The sequence below is a fragment of the Mya arenaria genome, chromosome 11 (assembly GCF_026914265.1).
Source record: "Mya arenaria isolate MELC-2E11 chromosome 11, ASM2691426v1".
NCBI lineage: Eukaryota > Metazoa > Mollusca > Bivalvia > Myida > Myidae > Mya > Mya arenaria.
In genome coordinates this window covers 46033317-46057709 of record NC_069132.1, presented here as the reverse complement: position 1 = coordinate 46057709, position 24393 = coordinate 46033317, and the positions used below count along the sequence as shown (strand labels likewise).

The window sequence follows — 24393 nt, the reverse complement described above, 5'->3', positions numbered from 1 at the left end:
ATACAGTACGGCACAGTTTTTTTTGGAAAGGGAGCCTACTCTAACAAACTCAACTGTTCAACCGGCAAAAAGAAAGATTTTTTTTCTCTGTTGAATAATAATTTACTTATGAAAATGGTAGAACAAGCAGTTATTACTGAAGATGAAGCACAACTCTATGATAGACAAATTCGACTCTGGGGTCTAGACGCTCAAAGAAGGTTCAATAAAACTTAAGTCATTGTCATAAAAAATAACAGGTTTAAAAAAATGTTAAATTTATTTCACGATAATAGGAACAAATAAATTAAATATGAAGTTTGCAAAAAAATGACCTTCAATTTTGCTTGCAATTGTATTGTTTCAGATTGCGAGCATCGCGGGTACTACTGATTGGTTTGAGGGGACTAGGAGCAGAGGTAGCGAAGAACATCGTCCTGGCTGGCATCAAGTCTATCACATTGCTGGACCATACTCAGGTTTGCTCTTGTATGATGATTACTTGATTCAAAAGTTAATAATAATAACAAGATAAAGATATATTTGGGTAAATTTAAACAATTAACCAGTGTGTGTATTCCACGTGATGAATTACGTCATTTTATATGCTAACATAAGGCAACATTTTGCTTAAAATGAAGACTTAGATCAAAGATAACTTTTCTTGAACTACACCATTTTAAATGAAACAAAGGGCAGACTATGCCACTTAAAGAGCCACGCCTTTGTTTTATTACCAGAGTTTGATAAGGTGATTAGTTTCATCAAACACTTCGACAAACCTGTTTTTAAAATAATGTTTTGACAGTGCTCCGTCAGATGGCCGTATTGTGAAAAGGTTTGTTGAGGTGTTTTAAGAAACTACACTCCCAATCAAACTCTGGTAAAAGACCAAAGGTGGGGCTCCGTATGAGGCTTAGACTGCGCTATGTTTCATTTAAAATGGTGAATAAATAGGGAAGTTATCTTTGTTTAAAGTCTTTATTCGAAGCAAAATATTGCCTTCTGACGTAGCATTTATGATGCAATTTATCACATGGTATACACACACACTGTTAACTTTGGGTTTCAGTTTTCCAGATATTTTTATTTTTGTTCAATGAGTTGTTTTTACCTTGTATTTTTTCAAAGAACAATAGTAGCAAGTATTGTTATAGCCTTGGTGTTGTTTTCATTGCCCTCTTTGTGCACAACCTTGACCTTAACTCAAAACCATTCAAGATACTCAAATAAAACTTGTTTCACTTGTTTCAAATACACAAATGTTACCAATAACCCATAACTATTTTCTTATGCTTTCTTTTACAGGTGTCAAAGGAGGATGCTGCATCTAATTTTCTGGTTTCAAGAGATGACTTTGGTAAAAATGTATGTTATTTTTATTTTGCATTGCGTAGTCTGTCCTATTTTCATCCTCATATTGGATTTTAAATGGTTCATGTTAAAAATGCTTCAGTCATATAAATTACAGAATCATTAAATATGTATGGGTAGATTATATATACCTTCAGAGAGCAGAGATGGCCCAAAGCCGAACTCAACAACTCAACCCTATGGTTGAGGTGATGGCTGACAACGAGAATGCCACAGACAAACCTGACAGTTTCTTCACAGACTTTGATGTAGTATGCGCCCTCTGTTGCAAGCCTGAACAGCAGGTCCGGATAAATCAGATCTGTGCTGAGAATGACATAAAATTCTTCTGTGGAGATGTGTTTGGTTACTATGGTTACATGTTTTCAGACCTCGGAAGCCATGAATATGCAGAGTATGTTAATGTTATTATTGCTTTTTGTGTCGCCTGCGAAGCATGTCAAAAATATATTTGTGGCAGAGTCTGTGTAACACTTTCATTTCTGTTCTATTAGTTTTTAATGGCTAGTTGAGTCTTTGAAATAAGTATGCATGTAGGTCATGGTCAGTTATTGACCACTATGGAATTTAGGGTCAGTATGTCAAGGTCAGGGTGACCTTTTCGCTCCCAACAGGTTACACATAATTTTCGCAATTCTAGTTCTTTGTCATTTCGGCTTATCTGTTTTTCAAAGTTAGTAATTCAAGGTATTGCCAATGCCTTGGTGTCATCTTTGAACCATCAATCAAGTATTTGTTCAGTAATGCCCTCCTTATAACTGAGATCTGTTGTAATGCCCATTGTATAATTGCATCTGCCTGCAGTAGCTTGATTTAATACTATGACATGATTGAGTTGTTAGCTTCTGATGAACCAAAAATCCAACTTTGTTGTGAATACCTCTTATTGTCATTATTATCTCTAGTTTTATGATTCAGGGAGGTACACAAGAAGAAAGACACTTCCACTTCAGAGGATGGAAGCCCAGCTAAGAAGGCTAAGACTGAAGAACAAGATACAGTGATGGTAAAAAATGTAAGTTTAATTGGTTGCCATTACCTGATCTATGACTCTTAAAAGCAGCTTGCTCTCCTAGAGACCATCTCGTCTCTTAACGAACATCAATTTCCTTAGTAATGCCACATTTATTTCAGTGACTACCTCAACAACAGCTCACTTCCCTAATAACAATCACATTCCTTGGCAACTGTGGACCTCCTTAGAAGCCACATACTTCCTTAGCAACCACATTTTGTCTTTTCAAACAATGACTTCCATGGCAATATGTACCCCATTGTGTTAGTCTTTTTCCAAATTTCATGGTACAAATTGCTTAAACAGAAGGCGCCGGTCTCTTCTCATTTACATGTATTATTTAAAAAGCCTTGTATAAGTTTTAGAACTAAAATTGACAAACTCTTATTTAAAAAAAAAACATGCTAAAAACCCTTCAGAAATGATTTGTTGGACATAAGGCTATTGTATAACTTGTTAAAAGTGCCATCCAGAAGGTTTTTAACCTCTATGGATTGGAAAATATGTTTTGATTCACTGAGAATATACAAGGTTCCCTTATGACTATTATTAAACAAAACTTACCTTGCATTTTTGACATTTATTTCAGTCTGTCAATTACGTACGTTTGAAGAATGCATTGAACGTAGACTGGAAAGAGAATGCCAAGAGCCTGAGGAGAACTCCATCTGCCTATTTTGTAATGAAAGGTAAGACTTGGTTGATACTTAAAGCTTTTTTACGTAGTGCACCATATAACATGAACAGAATGGTCTAAAACAATCCAAGGAGAAGACAAAAGGCTTTAAGAAGTCCCTAAAGAATAATGACCCCAGTGTAAGTTTAATCCTTTGTTCAGTATAAATTAGGAAAAGAATGAATCAGTGTACGGTAAGCGAGTTTACTGGTAATAATTCTGCTTAATACAAGGTACACTTTATTAGCGTGTGTTTCTAAAGGCTATATTTAAGTTGTTTGTAAACTTCAAACTTTTAAATCTCACTTCAGTTCCCTGCTGCTCAAAGATATATACCCCGGTATATATATTGTATGATTTTATCACATATTTTCACAGTGATTAACCAGTTCTTGGAGACTGAAGGGAGACGTCCAGAGGTGGAAACTGCCGCAGAGGACGCAACAAAGTTACGTAGTCTAAAACCTGAATTGCTGGAACAGATCGGGGTTAAAACTGACATCATTGATGATGAATTTGCCAGGTTGGTGCAATATGTTTTAAGGCTGATCAGTTCACATGCAACTTAGTATGCCTTACATGTAGTTTACCTGTATTAATTATTTTCCGAAGCATATAAGTTTTTGTCAAGAAACTGTTATTAACATGTTTACAACAAAAAACAATTCTGTCTGTCCTGTTACAATGACAAAATGTAGTATAGCAAGTCCAATCTCTGGCTAAAGTGAATTATGTCACTTGTTTGTAAAAAAACAATGTTTAAGATAAAGTGATAAACTGACATCTCCTTCCACTGCAGATCTATTAATAATATAATGAACAGACCTTATTATTTAGTTCTCTTTGAGGACTTATCACGAGGCAGATGTTTTTTCCTACTTTTTCATTGAGCTGCATCCTTCTTACACTGAACCATCGGTTGAAAAGCCTTACTTTTGGAAAACAACATGAAACAAATTCAAGTTCATCTAAAAAATAAAGGTTGACTTTGAAGACAAGGATTTATTTTAGCAACCAGTATAATTCAGTAACGTAAAGTACATTGTTTATTTTCAGCAAGTGTTTTGCAGAACTAAGTCCAGTGTGTGCAGTAGTGGGTGGGGTACTTGGCCAGGAAATCATCAAGGTACATGTTCTTCTTACTGTTGTCATTTACTGAGCTATGTCTCTGTTTTGGGACTTGGTTCATTGCATTTCACTAAGCAGGTTTGATCACTCTCTGTATATAGTTGGGATTGTTGAGGTCTTTCCCTCTGAATATTTTCTCCTTGAAATCATGCAGTTTACCCCAAATTTTGAAGTTATCTCAGAAAAATTTAACTTATTTACCCCCCAAAATGAGGCCTTTTCTTCAGAACTATTACAGAAACAACCAGCTTGTAGTCTTTGTAAAGCGGTTTTTTTTGCCCACTACTTGGAAATTTTACTCCTGTAATATCATAATAGAGGGATTGCTAAAAATGATAATTACCAGGTTTAACAATAAGAAGTAGCATTAAGAATAATTACATCAATAGAGAATTAGACATTTGGTGTAAACATTCAAAGGCGGCAGATATATACTGGATGAAATTATCACATACATTTACACAACACATAATATCAAACCGTTTCCATCTAAGAATATCTCTGTTTTTTAAAAAAGTCCTTGTTCATTTAATATTTTATATAAATGATTGTTTTTTAGAAAAGTCCTTGTACATTTAATATTTTATATAAATGATTGTGTTCTTTGCAGGCTGTGTCTCAAAAGGATGTTCCTCACAACAACTTCTTTTTCTATAACGGCGTCGATGGAAGTGGATTAGTAGACAAAATTGGAAGCTAATGCAACTAAATTCAAAGACATGCTAGTTTTGTGTTGTCTGTGTATTGACAGTCCTTGAAAATTACCACCATCTTTTGTCACAAATTTATATTGAAATAAAATGTGTTAGTCTAGTGTATAGATGATCAGAAAGTCTGTTGTTACATGTGTTTTCCCAATAATGACATACAATGTATATATGTGATCTTTAAATTATTTAAATACGAGTATGTGACAGATCTGAAATATATTCCATACAAATGTTTTGTAGTTTTATTCTTTCATAAAACTGAAATATGGCAGGGACCATTTTTTGTAGCTTCAAAAATGCATATTCCTCCTTATCATCCTTGTAAACATCTTGGTGTGTTGTTTGATTTACCAGTATATGTCGAAGTATTTCCTGAATAAAAATGCCACAGACATGGCCCAAATATTTTTGAAACTTATTTATCAACAGCAGTCTTTGGGAAATTATACATGAGCATGGGACAGGAGAATGGAGGTTGTGTTAGTACATTTGTTTTTAACATTTTAAGCTTACCGGTATCTGTTTTTCCAAGAAAAAGTGGTGGTGTTGCCAGTCTTCGGCAAAAACAATGTTGGCTATAAGCTGACAACTGTTCCAAGATATTCACATTAAACTACGATGATAAAGATGTTCTTTATCATCGTAGTTTAATGTGAATATCTTGAACAGTTGTCAGCTTATGACAGTAATGACCCTCCGTGAGTTTAGAAATGGAAAAATAGCCATATGCTTATGGATCTCTTGTTTTAAAACGTAGTGACAAAATTCTTTTACTAAAGCAGTCACAGCTATGTTAACTCGTACACTTGTTGTCAAACTTACCTACTATTTAACTCCTTTGGGTATATATATGTATATGGTCAAGATCATTAAAAAAGCTATCAACTAATTCATATTTTAAAGCAATGGTTTAGCTTTCAGAATATAGCATGTCTAGCTGGATCAGTAAAACTTGATTCTATTTATAGAATAAATCGATGGTCGAGCAAGTATAAAGTTTGTAAGCAAAGGTGTTACTCAATGAAATTCCAAAATATTGAAGATATATGCCCTTATTAAATAAGGACATGCATGCTTTTATAAGAAATATAGTGTTTCATGGAATAACTTGCGTATTTTGTCAATATAAGAGTTTGCATTTTTGATTTGATGATGTTCATTGTTTGTACTTTTGTTTGTAAATCCTATATGTAAGTACCTGAACGCATTATTGAAATAAAAAGTAAATGGTAATTTATTTATGATAAACACTGAGATCCTTATGTAAGCAGCATTCTATAAATAATCAGAAACGCCGCAATGTGACGAAACCAGGTTTTCAATGATTGACAGAAGAACTTCAGCCCGTGTTGTGAAAATTATAATTAAGTTGATTTGTTGTTTGTTGTGTGTATGTATAAGAACATGCCAAAGCTATTCAGTTTCAATCGTTTTTCTCTTTTTAGTAACAGTAACCTTGACCCTATGGCCCTTTTAGCATTCCCATGAAAGGTCTCCATAAACTCTTCCTATGTACCAAGCTTGGTCAAGATATGTGAACCCTGACTAAAGTTATTCAGTTTCAACCATTCTTCTATGTTTAGTAACAGTGACCTTGTCCCTAGGGACCCCAAAAGCAATCCCATAAAAGGTCTCCATAAACTATTCCTATGTACCAAGCTTGGTCAAGATATGTGAACCCTGACTAATATTCAGTTTCAATTGTTTTTCTTTTTTTAGTTACAGTGACCTTGACCCTAGGAACCCCAAACATAATCCCATGAAAAGTATCCATAAACTTTTCCTTTATAGCAAGTTTGGTCAAGATATGTGAACTCTGAAGTTTCAACCGTTTTTCTATTTTTAGTAACAGTGACCTTGACCTTTGGGAACCCAAACGCAATCCCATGAAAGGTATCCATAAACTCTTCCTTTATACCAAGTTTGGTCAAGATAGGTCAACCCTAACTAAAGTTATTCAGTTTCAACCGTTTTTCTATTTTTAGTAACAGTGACCTTGACCTTGACTCTAGGGACCCTAAACGCAATCTCATGAAAGGTATCCATAAACTCTTCCTATAGACCAAATTTGGTCAAGATATGTCAACCCTTACTGAAATTATTCAGTTTCATAGGTGAGTTTGACGCCGCTCGGCCGCCAAAATAACATTCATCATTCTAATAACCAGGTTTCACTATGTGAAAACCTGGTTAATAACTTCTAGCTTCACCAAACATTAGGAGGGAACTAAACATATTCCTTTCCATTGAACCACCTTTCCATAACTGCTTGGCTAAAGGTCAAGGTCATATAACTAGGTTCAGAGTTTGAGCTTTGCATTTTATGTCCACTTCATAAATTCATTGAGTGATATAAATGAAACTTTTATTGCTTGTTCTATTCTCAAAGGACTAAAGGGTGATGACCGAATTATGTTGAAATCATGCAAGCACAAGATCAATGTCACAATATCAGGGTCAGTGTTTAAGCTTGCTCCATATCTCCAACACATTGAAATAAAACATATCGAATCATGTCCTGCAAGGTCATGGTCACAATACTAAGTCCAAGGTTTGAACTTGGGCCATATCTCCCAACACCTATTAAAGGACATCGAAGAGACTTTGGTTACATAATCTACATACTATCAAGGCTGTATGCAGAAATCATATTGGAACTCCAGAAGGTCAGGGTCACAGTACTAAATTTAGGGTTTGAGCCTTAAATCTCAATATAATTTACACTGTTTAAGTGATATTATAAAAACTTTGAAACACTTGTTCTACTCATAAAGGTCAAGAGGGTGATGCAGAAAACGTCACAGAAATAGGTCCAGGGTTTGAGCTTGCTGCATTTATCATTTATGTACATGAAATGTACATGTTGTGTCCATGTTGGAATCATGCCAGCAAGGTCAAGGTAACAGGGTTAGAGCCTTGCATTTCATGTTTGCTCCATACCTCAAACACACATTATTGACTGTGTTGAGAAGTGCTGGGCAAAAGAAACATTGATCTGTGTATGGTATTTTTAGTGGTACTGCTCTGATTATTTTCATACTTATTTTTTACTTGGACAAATGTTCTTTTCCATAGCTCCAAATGTATTAAAGGTTTAAACTTCAAAATCCATACATATATTGACTCTGTTGTGGAGAACAACGGTGCAAAAGAAACATTTTGTGTATGGTATTTTTAGAGGTTTTGCTCTTTATTTGTACAGTTTTTACTTCTCTCCATATTTTTTTGAGGTATTGACTTTAAACTTCATCACACTTGCCTTATAGTCCTTATTTCTATATAGTCTGAGGACCATTAACTTCATTGATGCCTTCTCACCGGCATTCAAAGAGCATACATTACTGCCAGTGATACTTCTTCTAAAAAGAAGGTGGTGTAGAGAGGGTATGAATCTCATCCAGTGGTAGCTTTTGATAACTTAAAACAAACCAACATTATTATCAACATTTATATCTTATTAACAAGAAACAATATCAGATAATAGTATAATATATAAAGCAAACTAAGATACATTTCTAACAAAAACTTCCAGATACATGTACGTTCAATGACATATTTTCTTCATTTTTTAAAATCACACTCTGGTTTCTAAATAACTTAATAACATGTTTAAAAATAAAACTTCTACAAAGGCATGTTCACTTTGAAACAACCTACTTCTAATACTAACAATGGGCTGATTGTTCAGAACTTTGTTAAAGTTAACAACATTGTTAATAGCATCATTGTTAACTTTTATAGGTGAAATATTTTATGGTGTGCCGATGTAAGCATAACTGAATCAGTTGTCTCAATATTTGTGTACAGTACTGCAGATCACATGTGTGTCTATGCAACTTTAAGAGCATAAAAAAAATTAAAGTTAACAATGATCCACCTAACAACGTTGTTAATTTTACCAAAGTTCTGAACAACAGTCCAATATCTATCAACCACCCTCAACACACTTGCAAGCTAAAAAACTAAGCATTTTTACAACAAGGATACTTAGTTGCTTTCACCCAATAAAAACTAAATAAATTCAAACACATTATGGTTGTTGAAATTTGTCATCTTATTTGGGTATTTACAAAATGATGAGTAATAATAAATATATGGTTTGCAAATTGCAGTTTTTACACTAGTACTGTAATTTACACAATAGAACATATCTACAAGGAAAAATATTGCACTTTTATAATGTTAATGGCTGGGGGTTGGGGTGCAATTGACCACTGTTATGTAAGCTAAATATCCATATATTGATGTATCCAGTTCTGTATAAACTTGGTCAATTATAGATGTACAACACTGAAACTGTACAGTCACGTTTAAGCATTACAATAAGAACCGTAAGCTAACACTTCTCATAATACGTTTTGTGTTTACACTTAATATTAGCACCATCATAATTTTACTTCTACTTTGAACAAACAGTTTCTCTTTTCCTAACAAAAACTTCTGATTTCCAGATATTATATCACAACTCTGCATGGAAATGGTCACATTCCTCTTTTGAATAATCCAGGCAATAATTTTACCCGTACAGGGCTGGTGTGCCTATCATTATTTTTGCCCAAAGCCTTTCCCTTTTGATTATCTGAACAAGACTTTTGACTGGAAGTGAGTGAGTGGGATTTACTCCTTAGCGACATCATGAAAGAGGGCTGTGTAGAAATCTGGCGCATCCATTTTCATGTGATAGTTCTTCACGATCTCTTGTATCTTCACCTTCCTTCTAACATGAGGAGGCTGGTAACTATAATATATTGGAAATAAGATAATCACTGAAGACAAAAACTCAAAGACATGATTATGTGTTATCATTGTAAGTCTATATAAGCTTCAATGTTTGATACACTAAAGGGTAACTCAATGTCTGGTAAGCGCGGTGGATTTGACATAAGTATAATAAGTCATAAACACCAAGACAATGTACAGAATAAAATATCCTTTCCTCAATCCTAAGAACCAAACAAGATACTGTGTGATTTTCGTATTTTTATTTCACCTGTTTATTTCACTTACTGAAATATTTACCATTATCAAACAGGAACTATTTTCGTGCAAAAAACCTGCAACTTACAGTTCACTCTCTAGCCTTTTTCTCTTGCAAATGTTGATTGCCGTCTGTCGCACCAGGTTACCAAGACAACGCCTGCTCACCACCATTCCGTTTACCAGGGGAATTGCCATGGTAAGCCTGAAAGTATATCAAACTATGTGAGCACATTTAGTTATTTAACAAATGATCATCATATTTCATTCATTTTTGGACACCCTGAGATTTAAACTTTATATAATAGGACGAAACTAATCATTTATTGTGTTATTAACAGAATTCAGCATTCAAACATTTATTGATTGTCGAGAAGGGATTTTCAACACAAGTCCATTGTATCAGTGCAGTTCTCTGGTGCTAATTTAAACAAGAGCGCGGAGAAACGAACATCAATGCTTGTCTCTTTTTTTCACCCTAAAAAGGGGTTAAAGCTGCACTCTCAGATATACTATTTTTATTTTTTGTCTTAGAAAGAGCAATTTTTTGCGAAAATATCTGCAAACCAATGATAAAAGATTGCCAACAAAAGATCAGTCTGCAGAATTTCATATTTCCCTTCATAAATGAATGTTTTAGGGCTTAAACCCTTACTAACAGTTTAAAAAAAATGCAAAAAACATCAATTTTTTAACTTAACTATAAAAAAAATCTGCGATCTAATTTTTTGTCGGCAGTCTTATATAACTGGTTTCCATGGATTTTCACAAAATTGGCTCGTTCCAAGACAAAAAATAAAAAAGTTGTCAAAAAGCATAATCTGTGAGAGTGCAGCTTTAACTTATATAGAGTTATGAGCCTCGCTGTACATGTGTGTATTGTCTTTATCATCAAGTGCACTAAGTTTCATTGTGGACAAACTGACACCAAGTCTAGGACAGTATGAACCTCAACTTTTCGAGAAAAGACGAGAAAAAAAAAATAGGGGTAACAAACAAGGTTACATCGAGCCTGTGTGCAATGCAAAACAACATAACATGACCTAGCCTCTCACCAGGGCCAAAGCTCAAAAAGTCCAAAAGCATCTAAAAAATAATCTAACATGCAACTAGATGCTACTTACTTTCCCGTCTGCCCATGTAGATGTATTCTGAATAGCCCATTCTGCAGAGCGTGGATAAAGATTATGAACACATCCTTCTCCGGTTGCCGTGGTAACGCCACAGAGCTAGACGTTGTGTAGTGGTCCAGGCCGGTACATGTGGCACCCAGCAAATCACCTGCATCAATACAACATTTTAAAAATCAAAATGATCACTGAAATACATTTATGAAATGGCATAGGCTAAAAATAATCTTAACCAACAAAAGGATAAAATCTCACTATGTAAACAGTATAAAGATGATTTGAAGAAAATTTAATTTTTGTTACAAACCAGACTCCAGATTTTACTGGTCCAGGAAGCTCTTGTCAATAAAACCAAAGGACTTTTATCATTTTACCGCTTACCAATCGGAAAGTTCTCATGATCTTCAAAGCTCTCCAGCCAGACAACAAACACTTTTGTGTCAGGTCCGACCATTAGGGGCTGCCGTCCTCTACGGGATCGCATCAAGGGTCCCTCACCCGTTGATTCCCGATCTGGGCGCAGTTTGTCCAGTGATTCCAGGGTCAATGATCGGGGCTTGGTCAGAGTAACAGAGCCTGAGGCGCCACGCTTATTGAACTGCGGAGACTTGTCTGGAACATGCAAACATTAGTGACTTCCTAATTTAGAGAAATAAGAAAAAAGTAAAAACAATTTATTAAGTTAATCCTGGGGCAATAAATAATATTATTTATGAAGTGAAATTTTTTATAATCAAAACTAATTCTTTGTACTGTAAACCTGTGCACAGAAATCTAAAATATCTCCCTGTCTGACAAAGTTACAGCCTGAACATGAACAAACAATAATTAATGTGCATATATGCAGAATTCCTCAATGATTAACCTGTGAGACCTTTAACTAGGTAGGGGCACATGTGACACTTTTTTTTAAGTACTGAACACATGTGCCAATTCATTTTAAATTCTCTTGCTGCATGACATAGTTTATGCGCCTGGACACTACTTCCTATACTCTGAGCAGCATTCCATATTGATTAAACTCCATGAGTGCCCTTGAACTTTGGGGTTAGGTCATGAAAAACTGGATTGACATACAGATGGTGCAATTTCAATAACCCCAGCATCGGGGCATAAAAACATGAGGCTTACCTCCCTGTGGATCGGCCAAATATCTGTTGTAAGTTTCAGTAGAAGGGACGACAAAAGCAACCTCAGACATAACGTCAGCCCAATAGAGCACTTGCTGTCTACCATCATATACACTGCCCCCTGTCCCCCTAGGATAATCTTCATCTGTGGGAAATACAAACAAGGAATATTGTATCATAATTATCTATAGAGGGTTCATCAGGAACAACCTCAGACATAACGTTGGCCCAGTACAGCACCTGCTGTCTACCATCATATACACTGCCCCCTGTCCCCCTAGGATAATCTTCATCTGTGGGAAATACAAACAAGGAATATTGTATCATAATTATCTATAGAGGGTTCATCAGGAACAACCTCAGACATAATGTTGGCCCAGTACAGCACCTGCTGTCTACCTTCATATACACTGTATCCTGAGAATTCTGAGAGTAATCCTCAACTGTCAGAATATAAACAAGGATCACACTTTTTTGTTGAGGTGCTGACGAACATGATCTTAGACAGAATATTGATTGGCCAAGTAAAGCACCTTTCCTTTATATAAAGATGTTAATAATCTGTATCTGTGGGAATAAATAAACACACAATTTATCATCACATTTATTCACAAAAAACAATGACAAATGCAACCTAAGACATGAAATATTCCTAATTGAGCAACTGCAATCTACTGTCATATTGACTGCCTCCCCTCCTCCAAAGATATTCTTGATCTGTCAGAAACAAGAGGGGATTATCATCACATTGTATGAGGGGAAAGCAAAAGCAACCCAGGATATAATGCCAGCCTAGTTAAACACTAGGTGTCACCAATCAATCACTCTTCTACCCTGTCAGTCATTTTTCTTGATTTTTTTCCATCTACGGTGACTACTCAAGACAAATGTATGGGATATGCATGTATGTTTTATTATTTACTGACCTGAGACATCATCCTGGTCCATGATTTTCCAGCTGGAAGCCACATGACCGGTCCAGCCTGCATGTTTTCCAATGTCTACAGGCCAGCCAAGGGAGTGTAGAAACTGTAGGAACTGGGGCTGTACACTCTTACGAGAGGACTGTAGGGATAAAGGTCAAATAGGTAACAAGGTCAAGTTAAATTTTACAAATAATGTAATACTGAGATTATGAACGTAGAACGAGACAATGTTCACCTGTTTATTAAATATAGTATCAAGAGTTATTATTTTTCTCACAATGTTTAAAAAACAAACATTTCAAAAATGCTTTTCATTTAATTTTTCCAGACTAATAAGTATGTACTCTAAGCAATTAGGAAATGTATGTTTTATTAATAAAATAGTTATGGTACTATATTTGAAAAACTTTTCAGAGGTTTCATTATTTTCTTGATGACAGACAATACAATTATTGAAGAAATAATTCTTGAGTGAACGTTCATTCATAATTGTTGCACACAGTACAGAGGAATTTTGAAAGAAGGATATTTCCTAAATATCAATGATAAAAAATAATCTAGCACTAAATATTTAGTCACAATCATCTCTATATCACCCACCACATTAGCCACAATGTCCTGCGGCATTTTCTGTCCAGCCTTCACGTAGAACACGTGCACAGTATCGCTGTCCCTACAAGGGACCATGTCCAGCTGTTCTACCTCTGCAAATAGCCCTGTGTTGCTTGTGTCAAGCATCAACAGCGCTGGGGGAACACTGCTGTTACTGGGCTCCTGGAAAATGTATAACGAAATGTGTAAGATAACTGTTTAACATATGCACTGTGTCGCTTTCCAGAATGGGGACCATGTCCAGTTGTTCTACCTCTGAAAACAGCCCCTGTTACTTGTGATTAACATCACTTGCCTGGAGGGACATTCAGCTCATGGAGTTGCATGATTAAACATGTATATTATGTACTGTGTTTGTTTATTGTTCAAGTGGGGGCAGTTTTTAATTACCTCCAGTAATCCCACAGACATTGAAAATAACCATCAGCTTTAAAGCATACACTAAAGGGGTGAGAATGGTCTAGTGGTAAAGGTGTCTGCCTCTCACTCAAGAGGTTGTGAGTTCAAGCCCCACCAGGGTGAGAATGGTCTAGTGGTAAAGGTGTCTGCCTCTCACCCAAGAGGTTGTGAGTTCAAGCCCCACTAGGGTGAGAATGGTCTAGTGGTAAAGGTGTCTGCCTCTCACCCAAGAGGTTGTGAGTACAAGCCCCACCAGGGTGAGAATGGTCTAGTGGTAAAGGTGTCTGCCTCTCACCCAAGAGGTTGTGAGTTCAAGCCCCACCAGGGTGAGAATGGTCTAGTGGTAAAGGTGTCTGCCTCTCACCCAAGAGGTTGTGAGTTCAAGTCCCATTAGGGTGAGAATGGTCTAGTGGTAAAGGTGTCTGCCTCTCACCCAAGAGGTTGTGAGTTCAAGCCCCACCAGGGTGAGAATGGTCTAGTGGTAAAGGTGTCTGCCTCTCACCCAAGAGGTTGTGAGTTCAAGCCCCACCAGGGTCAGAATGGTCTAGTGGTAAAGGTGTCTGCCTCTCACCTAAGAGGTTGTGAGTTCAAGCCCCACCAGGGTCAGAATGGTCTAGTGGTAAAGGTGTCTGCCTCTCACCCAAGAGGTTGTGAGTTCAAGCCCCACCATGGTGAGAATGGTCTAGTGGTAAAGGTGTCTGCCTCTCACCCAAGAGGTTGTGAGTTCAAGTCCCACCAGGGTGAGAATGGTCTAGTGGTAAAGGTGTCTGCCTCTCACCCAAGAGGTTGTGAGTTCAAGCCCTACTAGGGTGAGAATGGTCTAGTGGTAAAGGTGTCTGCTTCTCACCCAAGAGGTTGTGAGTTCAAGCCCCACCAGGGTCGGAATGATTAAGTGGTAAAGGTGTCTGCCTCTCACCTAGGAGGTTGTGAGTCAAGCCCCACTAAGGTCAGAATGGTCTAGTGGTAAAGGGGTCCGCCTCTCACCCAAGAGGTTGCGAGTTCAAGCCCCACCACATGTACTTTCTCATTGCCTCTCAATAAAGACAAAGTACTAGTCCTGCCTAGGATTTGGTTTCATACCAGCTTTCAGCTGTCTTCACAAGCGAGCAATAATAATTTAGTATAAACCAAAGCTTACACAATATGTATTGTTTATTTTTTGAAACATCATTTGCTATTAATGGGTTTCAAAAGGCACTAAAAAGGGACTTCCCTTATAGACTGGTTACTTGTTACAATATGTACCTATGTCACTAAATATAACTAAAATTGGATGATAATCAGTATGTCATAAATTAACCATTTCAGACAAAGGGACATTAAATGATTTGCAACATGTAAATAAAAGCATAACACTTTCCATACAAAAAATGAAATCTGTTTTGAAATTTATGAATAGAATAATGTTATAGCAGCTGTAAATTATTGTATTACCACCAACTACAATTTACAATTTGATTGTATTTTCATACATACAACTAAATAACTTACGATGAATGTATATATTAACATTTTAACTGGCACTAACACAAATAACAATAAATAGTAAGTACCCTTAGGGCCTCTAGAGACAAGAATCCATAATGTGACAGGAACAGTCGAGCCGTCTGAAACTCCTGGCACAGTTTCGGGGCTTTACACTCTGTAGCCGGGTTTGGGAATGGCCTACGTGATGCCTCCAACTGACTACGACGACTTATGTTCGTCTCAAACTGTGTCTGGTGCTCAATCTGGCGTTTTAGCTTGTCCAGCTCTGACTGGGTTTTCACGTCTGTGACCAATGTGTCCAGACTTGGTATACTTTTGTCCCTGAAATATGTAATGATAAATATAAAGGTAAGATTTATTTTATGCAATGATAAACATGTAACATAACCTCTGTAGAGCTTTTGAGCAACCAACATATGAATAGTTTTTCAAATTTGCTATGACCATGTGATTAAGAACCATTTACCATTCCTGGTGCATAGCAATTGAAATAAAATTAAATTAATTAAAATAAAGTCAGTTTTAAAACAGTACAAAATGTGAAGTGTATCCATTACTGCCATTCTATATCCTTGGTATGGAAACAATGTTTATTTCAACATAGTCATTACTTAATTATTTGTTTAAGAATAAAACATCTGATACATACGCTAGGGTGTGTGGGACCTTGTCTACACTGTCAGGGAAGTGCTTGTGTTTAACACCATGTTTCACTCCTAGATTGTCCATTGGCACTGGCCGTCCTGGGTCTGCCAGCAGGCTTTTAGATGATGATAACTGAAATAACAAAGGTGAGTTGCCTCATTGTCCATGGACATGGGGCATCCTTGATCCTTGGGGCCCCAAACACAATCCCATGGAAGTCTTCCATAAACTCTTCCTACATATCAAGTTTGGTCACAGTATGTCAACCATAAATAAAGTTATTTAGTACCAACCTGTAATCTATTTTTAGTAACAGTGACCTTGACCCTAGGGGGCCAAAAGGCAATCCAATGAAAGATCTCCATAAACTTGTCCTATATACTAAGTTTGGTCACACTATGTCAACCATTACATAAGTTTTTCAATACTTAACATGTTTCGATAAATATTAACTTTGACCTTAACCTTGATCCTAGGGGTGTCAAAAGCAATCTAATGAAAGGTCTCTATAAACTCTTCCTATATACCAAGTTTGGTCACTATACTGTCCCAACTTGCTCTAACACTTTAACCTGCCCTAAAATTTAACCTTTGTTCCTAGTCAATCAGGGGCCAAAACTTGTATTAAGGATAATATGGAGTTATGTTACCTCATTATGTGATAGTCCCGAACAACTGTGTGAAGTATTAAGTGAATTGCATGAAGGGTATTGGTGTTATAAGTAAAAGACCCAACTTGCCCTGAAACTTTAAGCTGCTCAAAAACTTTTACCTAAGTTTTATAAGTCAATCAGGGGCCATAACTTGTATAAAGGATAATATGGAGTTATGTAACCTCATTGTGTGATGGTCCTGAACAACAGTGTGAAGTATCAAGTCATTTGAATGAAGGATATATAAGTTATTAATAAATATCCCAACCTGCCCTAAAACTTTAACCTAAGTTCCATAGTCAATCAGGGGCCATAATAATATGTATAAATGATAATATGGAGTTATCTAACCTCATTCAGAGATGGCCCTGAACAACTGAGTGAAGTATTAAGTGAATTGAAGTAAGGGTATTGGAGTTATAAGTGAAAACACCAAATTGCCTTAAAACTTTAACCAGACGCCTATGCTGGGGCAAGTAGTAAAGCCCTCCCTTCTATTTTGAATAGTCAAGCTAAAAATAAAGTGGTTAGTTGCTACATTGTTCATGAGCAACTCTGTACAAAGTTTTGCATACATAATATAAGGATAGAGGAGTAGGAAGGCTTATTTATGAGGCTATGGAGATACAAGTAAAAAGGCATATCTATGAGGCTACAGACATAGGAGTAAAAGGCGTATCCATAAGGCTATAAATAAAGGAGTAAAAAGGCGTATCTATGAGGCTACAGACATAGGAGTAAAAGGCGTATCCATAAGGCTATAAATAAAGGAGTAAAAAGGCGTATCTATGAGGCTACAGACATAGGAGTAAAAAGGCGTATCCATAAGGCTATAAATAAAGGAGTAAAAAGGCGTATCTATGAGGCTACAGACATAGGAGTAAAAAGGCGTATCCATAAGGCTATAAATAAAGGAGTAAAAAGGCGTATCTATGAGGCTACAGACATAGGAGTAAAAAGGCGTATCCATAAGGCTATAAATAAAGGAGTAAAAAGGCGTATCTATGAGGCTATAAATAAAGGAGAAAAAAGGCATATCAATATGAAAAGGGTTGAACAAATATTAAAAGTTGAAGTGTTTTCATAGGTACCTTGTTAGGCAGTCTGGGTGAGTGACGCAACTGCATGGTCCAGGCATGGCGGCCAAATGGACCTCGAATAAGGGCCGTCACAGTGGGTAGGGGATCTGGTATGTAAATAACATAAATAGGAGCCATAGACATAATTATTATTAAGTAACAGTTTGAACTATCATAATAACACATAAGAGTTATAAAATTGTCATTCCTGATATGGCCAACATGCTTTTGTATAAAAGCATATTCCTTTGAAAATTTCAATAATTTTTTAATACAAAAGATGAAAATTCTACAAAACAAAAGAAAACCAGTAGATTACCAACCCTCACATATACGTTGTTTTTAAAAGATCAAGATGAGTTGTCTAGAGGTATTGATGTGAGCCTCTTAATAAAAGTCATTAATTTGATCACTTCAAATCATCAAAGCCTTTCTTTACGGTCAAACATATTTTTTTACCAAGACTAGAATTTATCGCCTGTCCATACCTGGTCACCTTGACCTTGACCTACTGATCCAAAAATCATCTACTGACAATGACTAATGTACATACCCTGTTTATAGACTGCAAAAATGTCACTTCACAGTAAATGATTGGAAACATAAGTGTCACACAGTGGACACCGCCACCGACAAGGGAATACTTGTGCCTTCCATGCCTCACAAGTGACACAAAATTTAACTCAAATAAGATTCCAAAAGCTTTGTCTTTTTTGTCAAAATCAAACTCCTAGATAATTATTTAAGTAAATCAACTGACCCTCATAGTTGCCGAGTGGCTGTTCCAGCAATCCCACGATGATGGAGTTGTCCAGCACAAAATACCTGAAAGGTGAACCCTGCTCGGGTAGCCCCGTGCCCTTGGCATATTTCAGTAAGGACTTCTCATCTAACAGAGAGAATAATGACTCTGGGCCACATGGAGGCGGGAATGCTCCCTGGAAGAAATACAAGTTCATAAACGTGGGCCCAACTAGCGGAGCCCCTGGCCCTTGGATTTAATTATATTATTGTTTTGATATATTAATATTTGCACTTATGAACACATGTCTGTAAAATAAAACAGTACAACATTCTGGTCCTTGCTCAACGGAGGCACACAGAGAGTTCTGCAGAGCGCATGTTTATCTGCTTTAGCTTCTCAGCCAAACAAGGGGCACAACTCAATAATCATTAAACCCAGTTAAATCCAGCAATGCACCTTGCTATACATGTGTGCATTGTGTCTGGCAAAATGTGTTCAAAGTTTGGTTTGAAGAACGTTTCTTTTAGTTGGGGCCAAGGTTAAAGATTTTGCCTGACGACAACACTATCACAATAGCACAACTTTTCTTCTTCAAAAAAGAGAAGAAATAAAATAAGAAGAACACATTTCAATCTCAAACTCAATAAAACATAAAATTGCATTACTGCTGGATCATTGATGCATGGGAGTACAGCCTCAACTTGACTGCAATTAAACAATAGGGTAGAGACTTATATCACGTAAGTTTTCTAAAAAATAAGTAGGTATAACAAACAGTTTACCACTTGGTCAACAATGCATGTCAGTACAGCCTCTGCAGCGTCCTTGACCCTCATGGAAGCTGGCTGGAAGACCTTATCACCCTTGAATTTCGGTGGGTCGCTGGCCTTGTTCTGAGTAAACAATATGAACTGAATTATGAACTGAGATAGTAGGGCACAATATTTGGGCTTATTTAATATAATAGGGCAGAGGTATGAATCTCAAAAACACTCCAATGCATTACATTATTGGTCGTGCAATGTTAAAGAGAAATTTAAATTTAAAATTAAAATCATAAATGGAGCTTGGTGAAAGAGATGCATGAAATAGGGTTTGTTGGAGTCTTTTAAGGTAAGTTGCATCTCTTTAGGATTAAGTGAGAGAAATAAAAGTTAAAATTAAAATAATAAATAAGAAACCAAATAATACAACTGAGAGGTCTGAAAAAATATTTCTGCATAAATGATGTCATTCATATTCTCAAATTGATGTCTTTAATAGCTCTGAAAAGAAATATTAGCGTGCAAGGGTAAATAAAACAAAAGTGTAACACACATCTACCAAAATCATGTCATATTGCCTGTGCAAAGATTAGTGACTGTCTATGTCAGATTTTCCATGCAATTCTAATAACTGCAAAAAGAGTTAAGTCATCTATTACTTGCATAATGTCAAAAGAATGAGATTAAAATATGTCTAAGGAAGTCAATTGGTCAAGCAACAACAAGATTCAAATCCAGCTATAAAACATGAACTCTTGATGAACAATGTTAACACTGATGTCTCCACACCAATGGGATCGCAAGACAGATTCTGATTAATTCATTAAGAAAACCTTCAACGAAATTGACGACTGAAATTTCATTGACTGATATTAAATGAAATATTCATCAGTTCAGACATGCATGCTGGCCATTTAACTTAAGTACATACTGCCTTATGCCAAAAGGTTAATAAAAGCAAAAAAAAAGTTACAATGGCCATGTTGTCCATAAAAATTCATTTTATTTGTAAAGAGACTATTCAATTTCGGACAAATAAACAATTCTGTCTTTCTCTCTGTCTGCAGTTGTAATTTAAATATTCAAAACCATTAAACCAATGATATAGAATTTATGAACAGACAAATACCCATCAACTTTAGCACTGTATAAAAAAATACTTTAAAATGTTTGCAACATAACACTTGTGTTTGATGCAGATCACAAATATAACTGGAACAATGATTTTCAAAATGCTACATTGATGCACTAAGTCATAATACAGATCTAAGACAAACAAGCTAGCCTCCATTTTTGTGCAAAATGAAATTATTGTTGTTAACACATGAACGCCACAGTGCATTGCTTTATTGCTTATGCTTTTTACTATCAAGCGCTTAAGGATCGAATCCTATTAAACAGTAAATTAGCATAGAGAGCCACCTAGGTATACCAGAGACTGGAATTTGGCTGCCCCACAAAACGTGCTGTTTTTAATAGACAATCTGCATCTTAAATGAACTGTAAAAACCAAGTAGTCTGGGGACAAAGCTAAACTTTCCAGTTCTTTTCGTTGTTGGTTAACTTATTCTATTTTAAACCAGATAGCGCTATTTCCAATCAGGTGATTCTAAAGTAAATGGAGCACATAAGTGGTACTCAACCTGTCCCAAGTTTCATGTTAACTTGTTGATGAATGCCTTTTGAGTTATTTCAATGTTGTTGCATGCCACCATCATTCTAGTACTACAAGAACACTGACATTACATTTATGAACATGAACATATTTCCATGCCTTTAAAAGCACTGATATAAAAAACAAACATTCGGCCAAGCTATGCATAGACAATCATAGATATATATATTTTTAATTACTGTGCATAAAAATGGATTACTTTCTACTCTCTTTAATTAAATACTGACTGCTTGTTAAACATTATATCTTTAATGGCATCTTCAGGAATCATTTATCTAGTTGATTGCTCCTATTAAAAACTGTTCGTATTAAAAGGCATTGTTGATTGTTTTGTAAATGTATAACATACTCTTTCAATGATTTCTGTGTTTTGACTCTTCTTCTTTGATGAGAATATTTAAAGTAAGAGCAGGCTAATTTGAATCACTTCTGTATGAGTTGTAGGTGATATTTCGTTTATCAAATCTTCCTAATTGTTACATAATAGAATCTAAAAAATTAGCAGATATTAAATGCTCAAAAAACTTGCTTTTATGAAAAAGCGCTTGTCTTCCCGGTTGTGTGGTCGTAACTGAGAATAATCAATGATGGACATGAACTTTGTACTTTTGGACTGGAGACCAACCAAAAGTGACCTTGAAGTTTGGCCTATTCACCTATTTACAATAGTAAATATCTACTGCATAAGATCAGTGATCTCAATATCAGAGGTCATCTTCAAATCATGACCAACTTGGATACCAAGTATGAAGTTCCTAGCTTGGCCCAATTGTTCTTTTGTTAATGAGTGGAAACCATTTTTTCACTTTAAGGTCTACCTACCGTACCTTGACCTTTGACCTACTTATCTCAAAACCTATAGGGGTTATGTAGTGGTCATGACTAACTGGCATACCAAGTATGAAGTTTCTGGGTGTAAGCGTTTCTTAGTTATTGAGTGGAAACCATTTTTCAGCTTAAGGTCACCCCCAACATATTGTTTTCACCTGAAGGTCATTGCGACCTTGACCCTTGACATACTTAAAAACAATAGGGGTTATCTACTAGTTATGACCAGCTCACATACCAAGTACGATGTCCCTGGGCTCAAATGTTCTTCAGTTATTGAGTTGAAACCAGTTTTTCACCTGGAGGTCACTGCAATTTACGATCTTTGATCTATTGATCTCAAGGGGTCATCTACTGGTCATGACCAAGCTGCATACCAAGTTTGAAGTTCCATGATCCAAGGAGGGACAAGACAAAAACAATATGTCTCCCCATGAATGGGTGAGACATAATAAAAGCGATCTACAGAATTGATACAATTTTCACATGAGAAGTGACAGAACCACAACTAAAATGTAAAGAATTTCTACGTAAAGAGAGTAGCAAGTCTATTCACTCATGTCTGGGAAGATACCTGCATGTAAACAGACTTAGCATCTTTTTCTAGCCGGAGAGACACAAGTTCAGTGTCAGAACTCTTTTTCTGAAACCAAAACCACTTAGATATTCAAGCCACAGATTTCAGTAATAACGCTAATAAACAAGCCAAAGATTTCAGTAATAACTTTCAAACCATAGATTTATAACTTTAATATTCAAGTCATTATAGATGTCAGTAATTACTTTCATATTCAAGCCATAAATTTATAACTATATTCAAGCCAAAGATTTCCAGACCTTCTTGAATATTCAAGTCATAAATTTTAGTGATAACTTTAGTTTTCAAGCTTAAGATTTTATCAAAACCACTTTAATTTACATTTTACCATTTTTAGTAATAACTTTCATCCAACACTTTTCAATCCCAAAAGTCTAATTCCATGATCCCTACTTAAAACAAAGATATTTTTAAAGGCACACATTTTCAATGAACAGAAATAAATTGTGCTATTAAAACATTGTGAAATAACCACTATTAAAGAAAAATGAAAAAACATAAAACAACCAAGATTTTAAGCAATGTGTATCATAGTAAGGCGTAAGAAACGGTTTGAGGTGCTGTAATTCAAAAGAAATATAAAGTGTGTTTAGACATGCCACATTTTTTAACTGAAACATGAATTCCAAAATAATTTATTTTTGAGTAAAAATTGAGTTGAGATGACTGGTATTCCCACTGGATTTTAAATATCATGTTGATAATTATAATGACCAAGCTTCCTGAAGATGTGACAAACACTGTTGAATTTATAAACACAAACTTTTCTTCATTTGACCTGAGATGACTCTTATTTATGCTGGTCCTACATCGTATGCTGAGAACTATTCTGTCAGAATTTCTTCATGACTGGATGAAAACTGATGAATTTGTTAATGTAATAAGAACATTTCACACAGAATTGTGGCTTCAAATTTGACCTAGTGTCCTAGTTTTTCACCTGAGATGATCCATATTCACATTGGTCAATATCACTGGCCAGAAATCCTGGACTTTTTTTACATAGTAAAATTACATAATATACCTGGGATTTGGAGCCGGAGATACCCAGTTCCACGACTTCCAGTACATTATGTAGACACTCCTTATCATACAGCAGACGACTATGTTCCACCAGCCAAAGTGTCAGACACTTAAACGCCGCAACGATCATCGAGTGAAGATCTCGTGAGTGGTACAGAGTAGGTCGCGAACACTGGTTTACTATGAAGTCGCAGATCCATTTCACCGTGCGTTTGCACATGAGAAGGTTTGGCGGCGATATTTTTACTTTCGCGAGCCCAGAGAGTAGTTCCATTGCAGCGATGGCGGTGCTGAGTTCAGCCCTCCATGAAGCCATCAGACGAGTGCAGACTAATGATGTTGCGTGTCCAAACAGTCCATAGGCTGAGTCTGAAACACAAACAGTAGGGTCAATGGTGTATCACTGTTGTTAAATGAGTCAAACAGAAGATTTTCTTTAAATACACAATATACATGTGGTCGTTTTGTTACACATAATTTTGTAACAATGGCCTAACTAGGCAAACTTCAAAATGGCAGTACATGCTTAACATCCTCCGTAAATGTCCTCATGACACATCTCATACACTTTCTAGCTTTTTTATTTGAGGTGTTCAATTCAAAATGCATCTCACATCACACTATTATGTCAATAGAAAGCATATATTACTTATGTAGTCAGAATATCATTGCCAGCATTTTTTCATATTTTCTTTATCTTTATTACAAACAAACAACACTCTCGAGTGACGTCATTTCTCAATGACCAGTAATATAATTTCATATCATTATCATTGGAGGTGGTGTTTAGTAAGAAGACTCCGTGTAGCTGGAACATGAAGACACATTACTGGCTACAC

The 24393-nt window shown here is 36.0% G+C and overlaps 2 protein-coding genes and 1 long non-coding RNA gene across 6 annotated transcripts in view; 2 read left to right on the top strand and 1 right to left on the bottom strand.

Annotated features, from left to right (window-relative positions):
* Window positions 1-15: 15 nt before the first annotated feature.
* LOC128209794 (SUMO-activating enzyme subunit 1-like) lies at window positions 16-5287 on the top strand. The gene is made up of 9 exons (XM_052914003.1): window positions 16-200; window positions 347-458; window positions 1288-1347; window positions 1491-1747; window positions 2272-2368; window positions 2958-3057; window positions 3423-3567; window positions 4101-4170; window positions 4783-5287. The coding sequence occupies exons 1-9, from the start codon at window positions 109-111 to the stop codon at window positions 4870-4872; spliced, it is 1023 nt and encodes a 340-aa protein (XP_052769963.1). The 5' UTR covers window positions 16-108; the 3' UTR covers window positions 4873-5287.
* Window positions 5288-8316: 3029 nt separating this feature from the next.
* LOC128208029 (ral GTPase-activating protein subunit beta-like) overlaps window positions 8317-24393 on the bottom strand; it is a 39390-nt gene continuing 23313 nt past the window's right edge. For 3 of the 4 annotated variants that reach the window (XM_052911312.1, XM_052911311.1, XM_052911313.1), the window contains 14 exons: window positions 23556-23923; window positions 22508-22576; window positions 19449-19559; window positions 18682-18859; window positions 17934-18028; window positions 16194-16321; window positions 15610-15865; window positions 13646-13819; window positions 13046-13184; window positions 12121-12264; window positions 11371-11601; window positions 10984-11140; window positions 9948-10064; window positions 8317-9620 (listed from right to left, as the gene is read on the bottom strand). In XM_052911312.1, the coding sequence (XP_052767272.1) occupies window positions 9500-9620; window positions 9948-10064; window positions 10984-11140; window positions 11371-11601; window positions 12121-12264; window positions 13046-13184; window positions 13646-13819; window positions 15610-15865; window positions 16194-16321; window positions 17934-18028; window positions 18682-18859; window positions 19449-19559; window positions 22508-22576; window positions 23556-23923 (2288 nt within the window). In that variant the 3' untranslated portion in view covers window positions 8317-9499. The remainder of the gene's footprint in view (window positions 9621-9947; window positions 10065-10983; window positions 11141-11370; window positions 11602-12120; window positions 12265-13045; window positions 13185-13645; window positions 13820-15609; window positions 15866-16193; window positions 16322-17933; window positions 18029-18681; window positions 18860-19448; window positions 19560-22507; window positions 22577-23555; window positions 23924-24393) is intronic. The other variant, XM_052911314.1, reaches the window with a different exon arrangement.
* LOC128208030 (uncharacterized) lies at window positions 9835-14001 on the top strand. The gene is made up of 3 exons (XR_008256818.1): window positions 9835-10058; window positions 13078-13207; window positions 13884-14001. It is a non-coding gene; the product is annotated as an uncharacterized LOC128208030 (long non-coding RNA).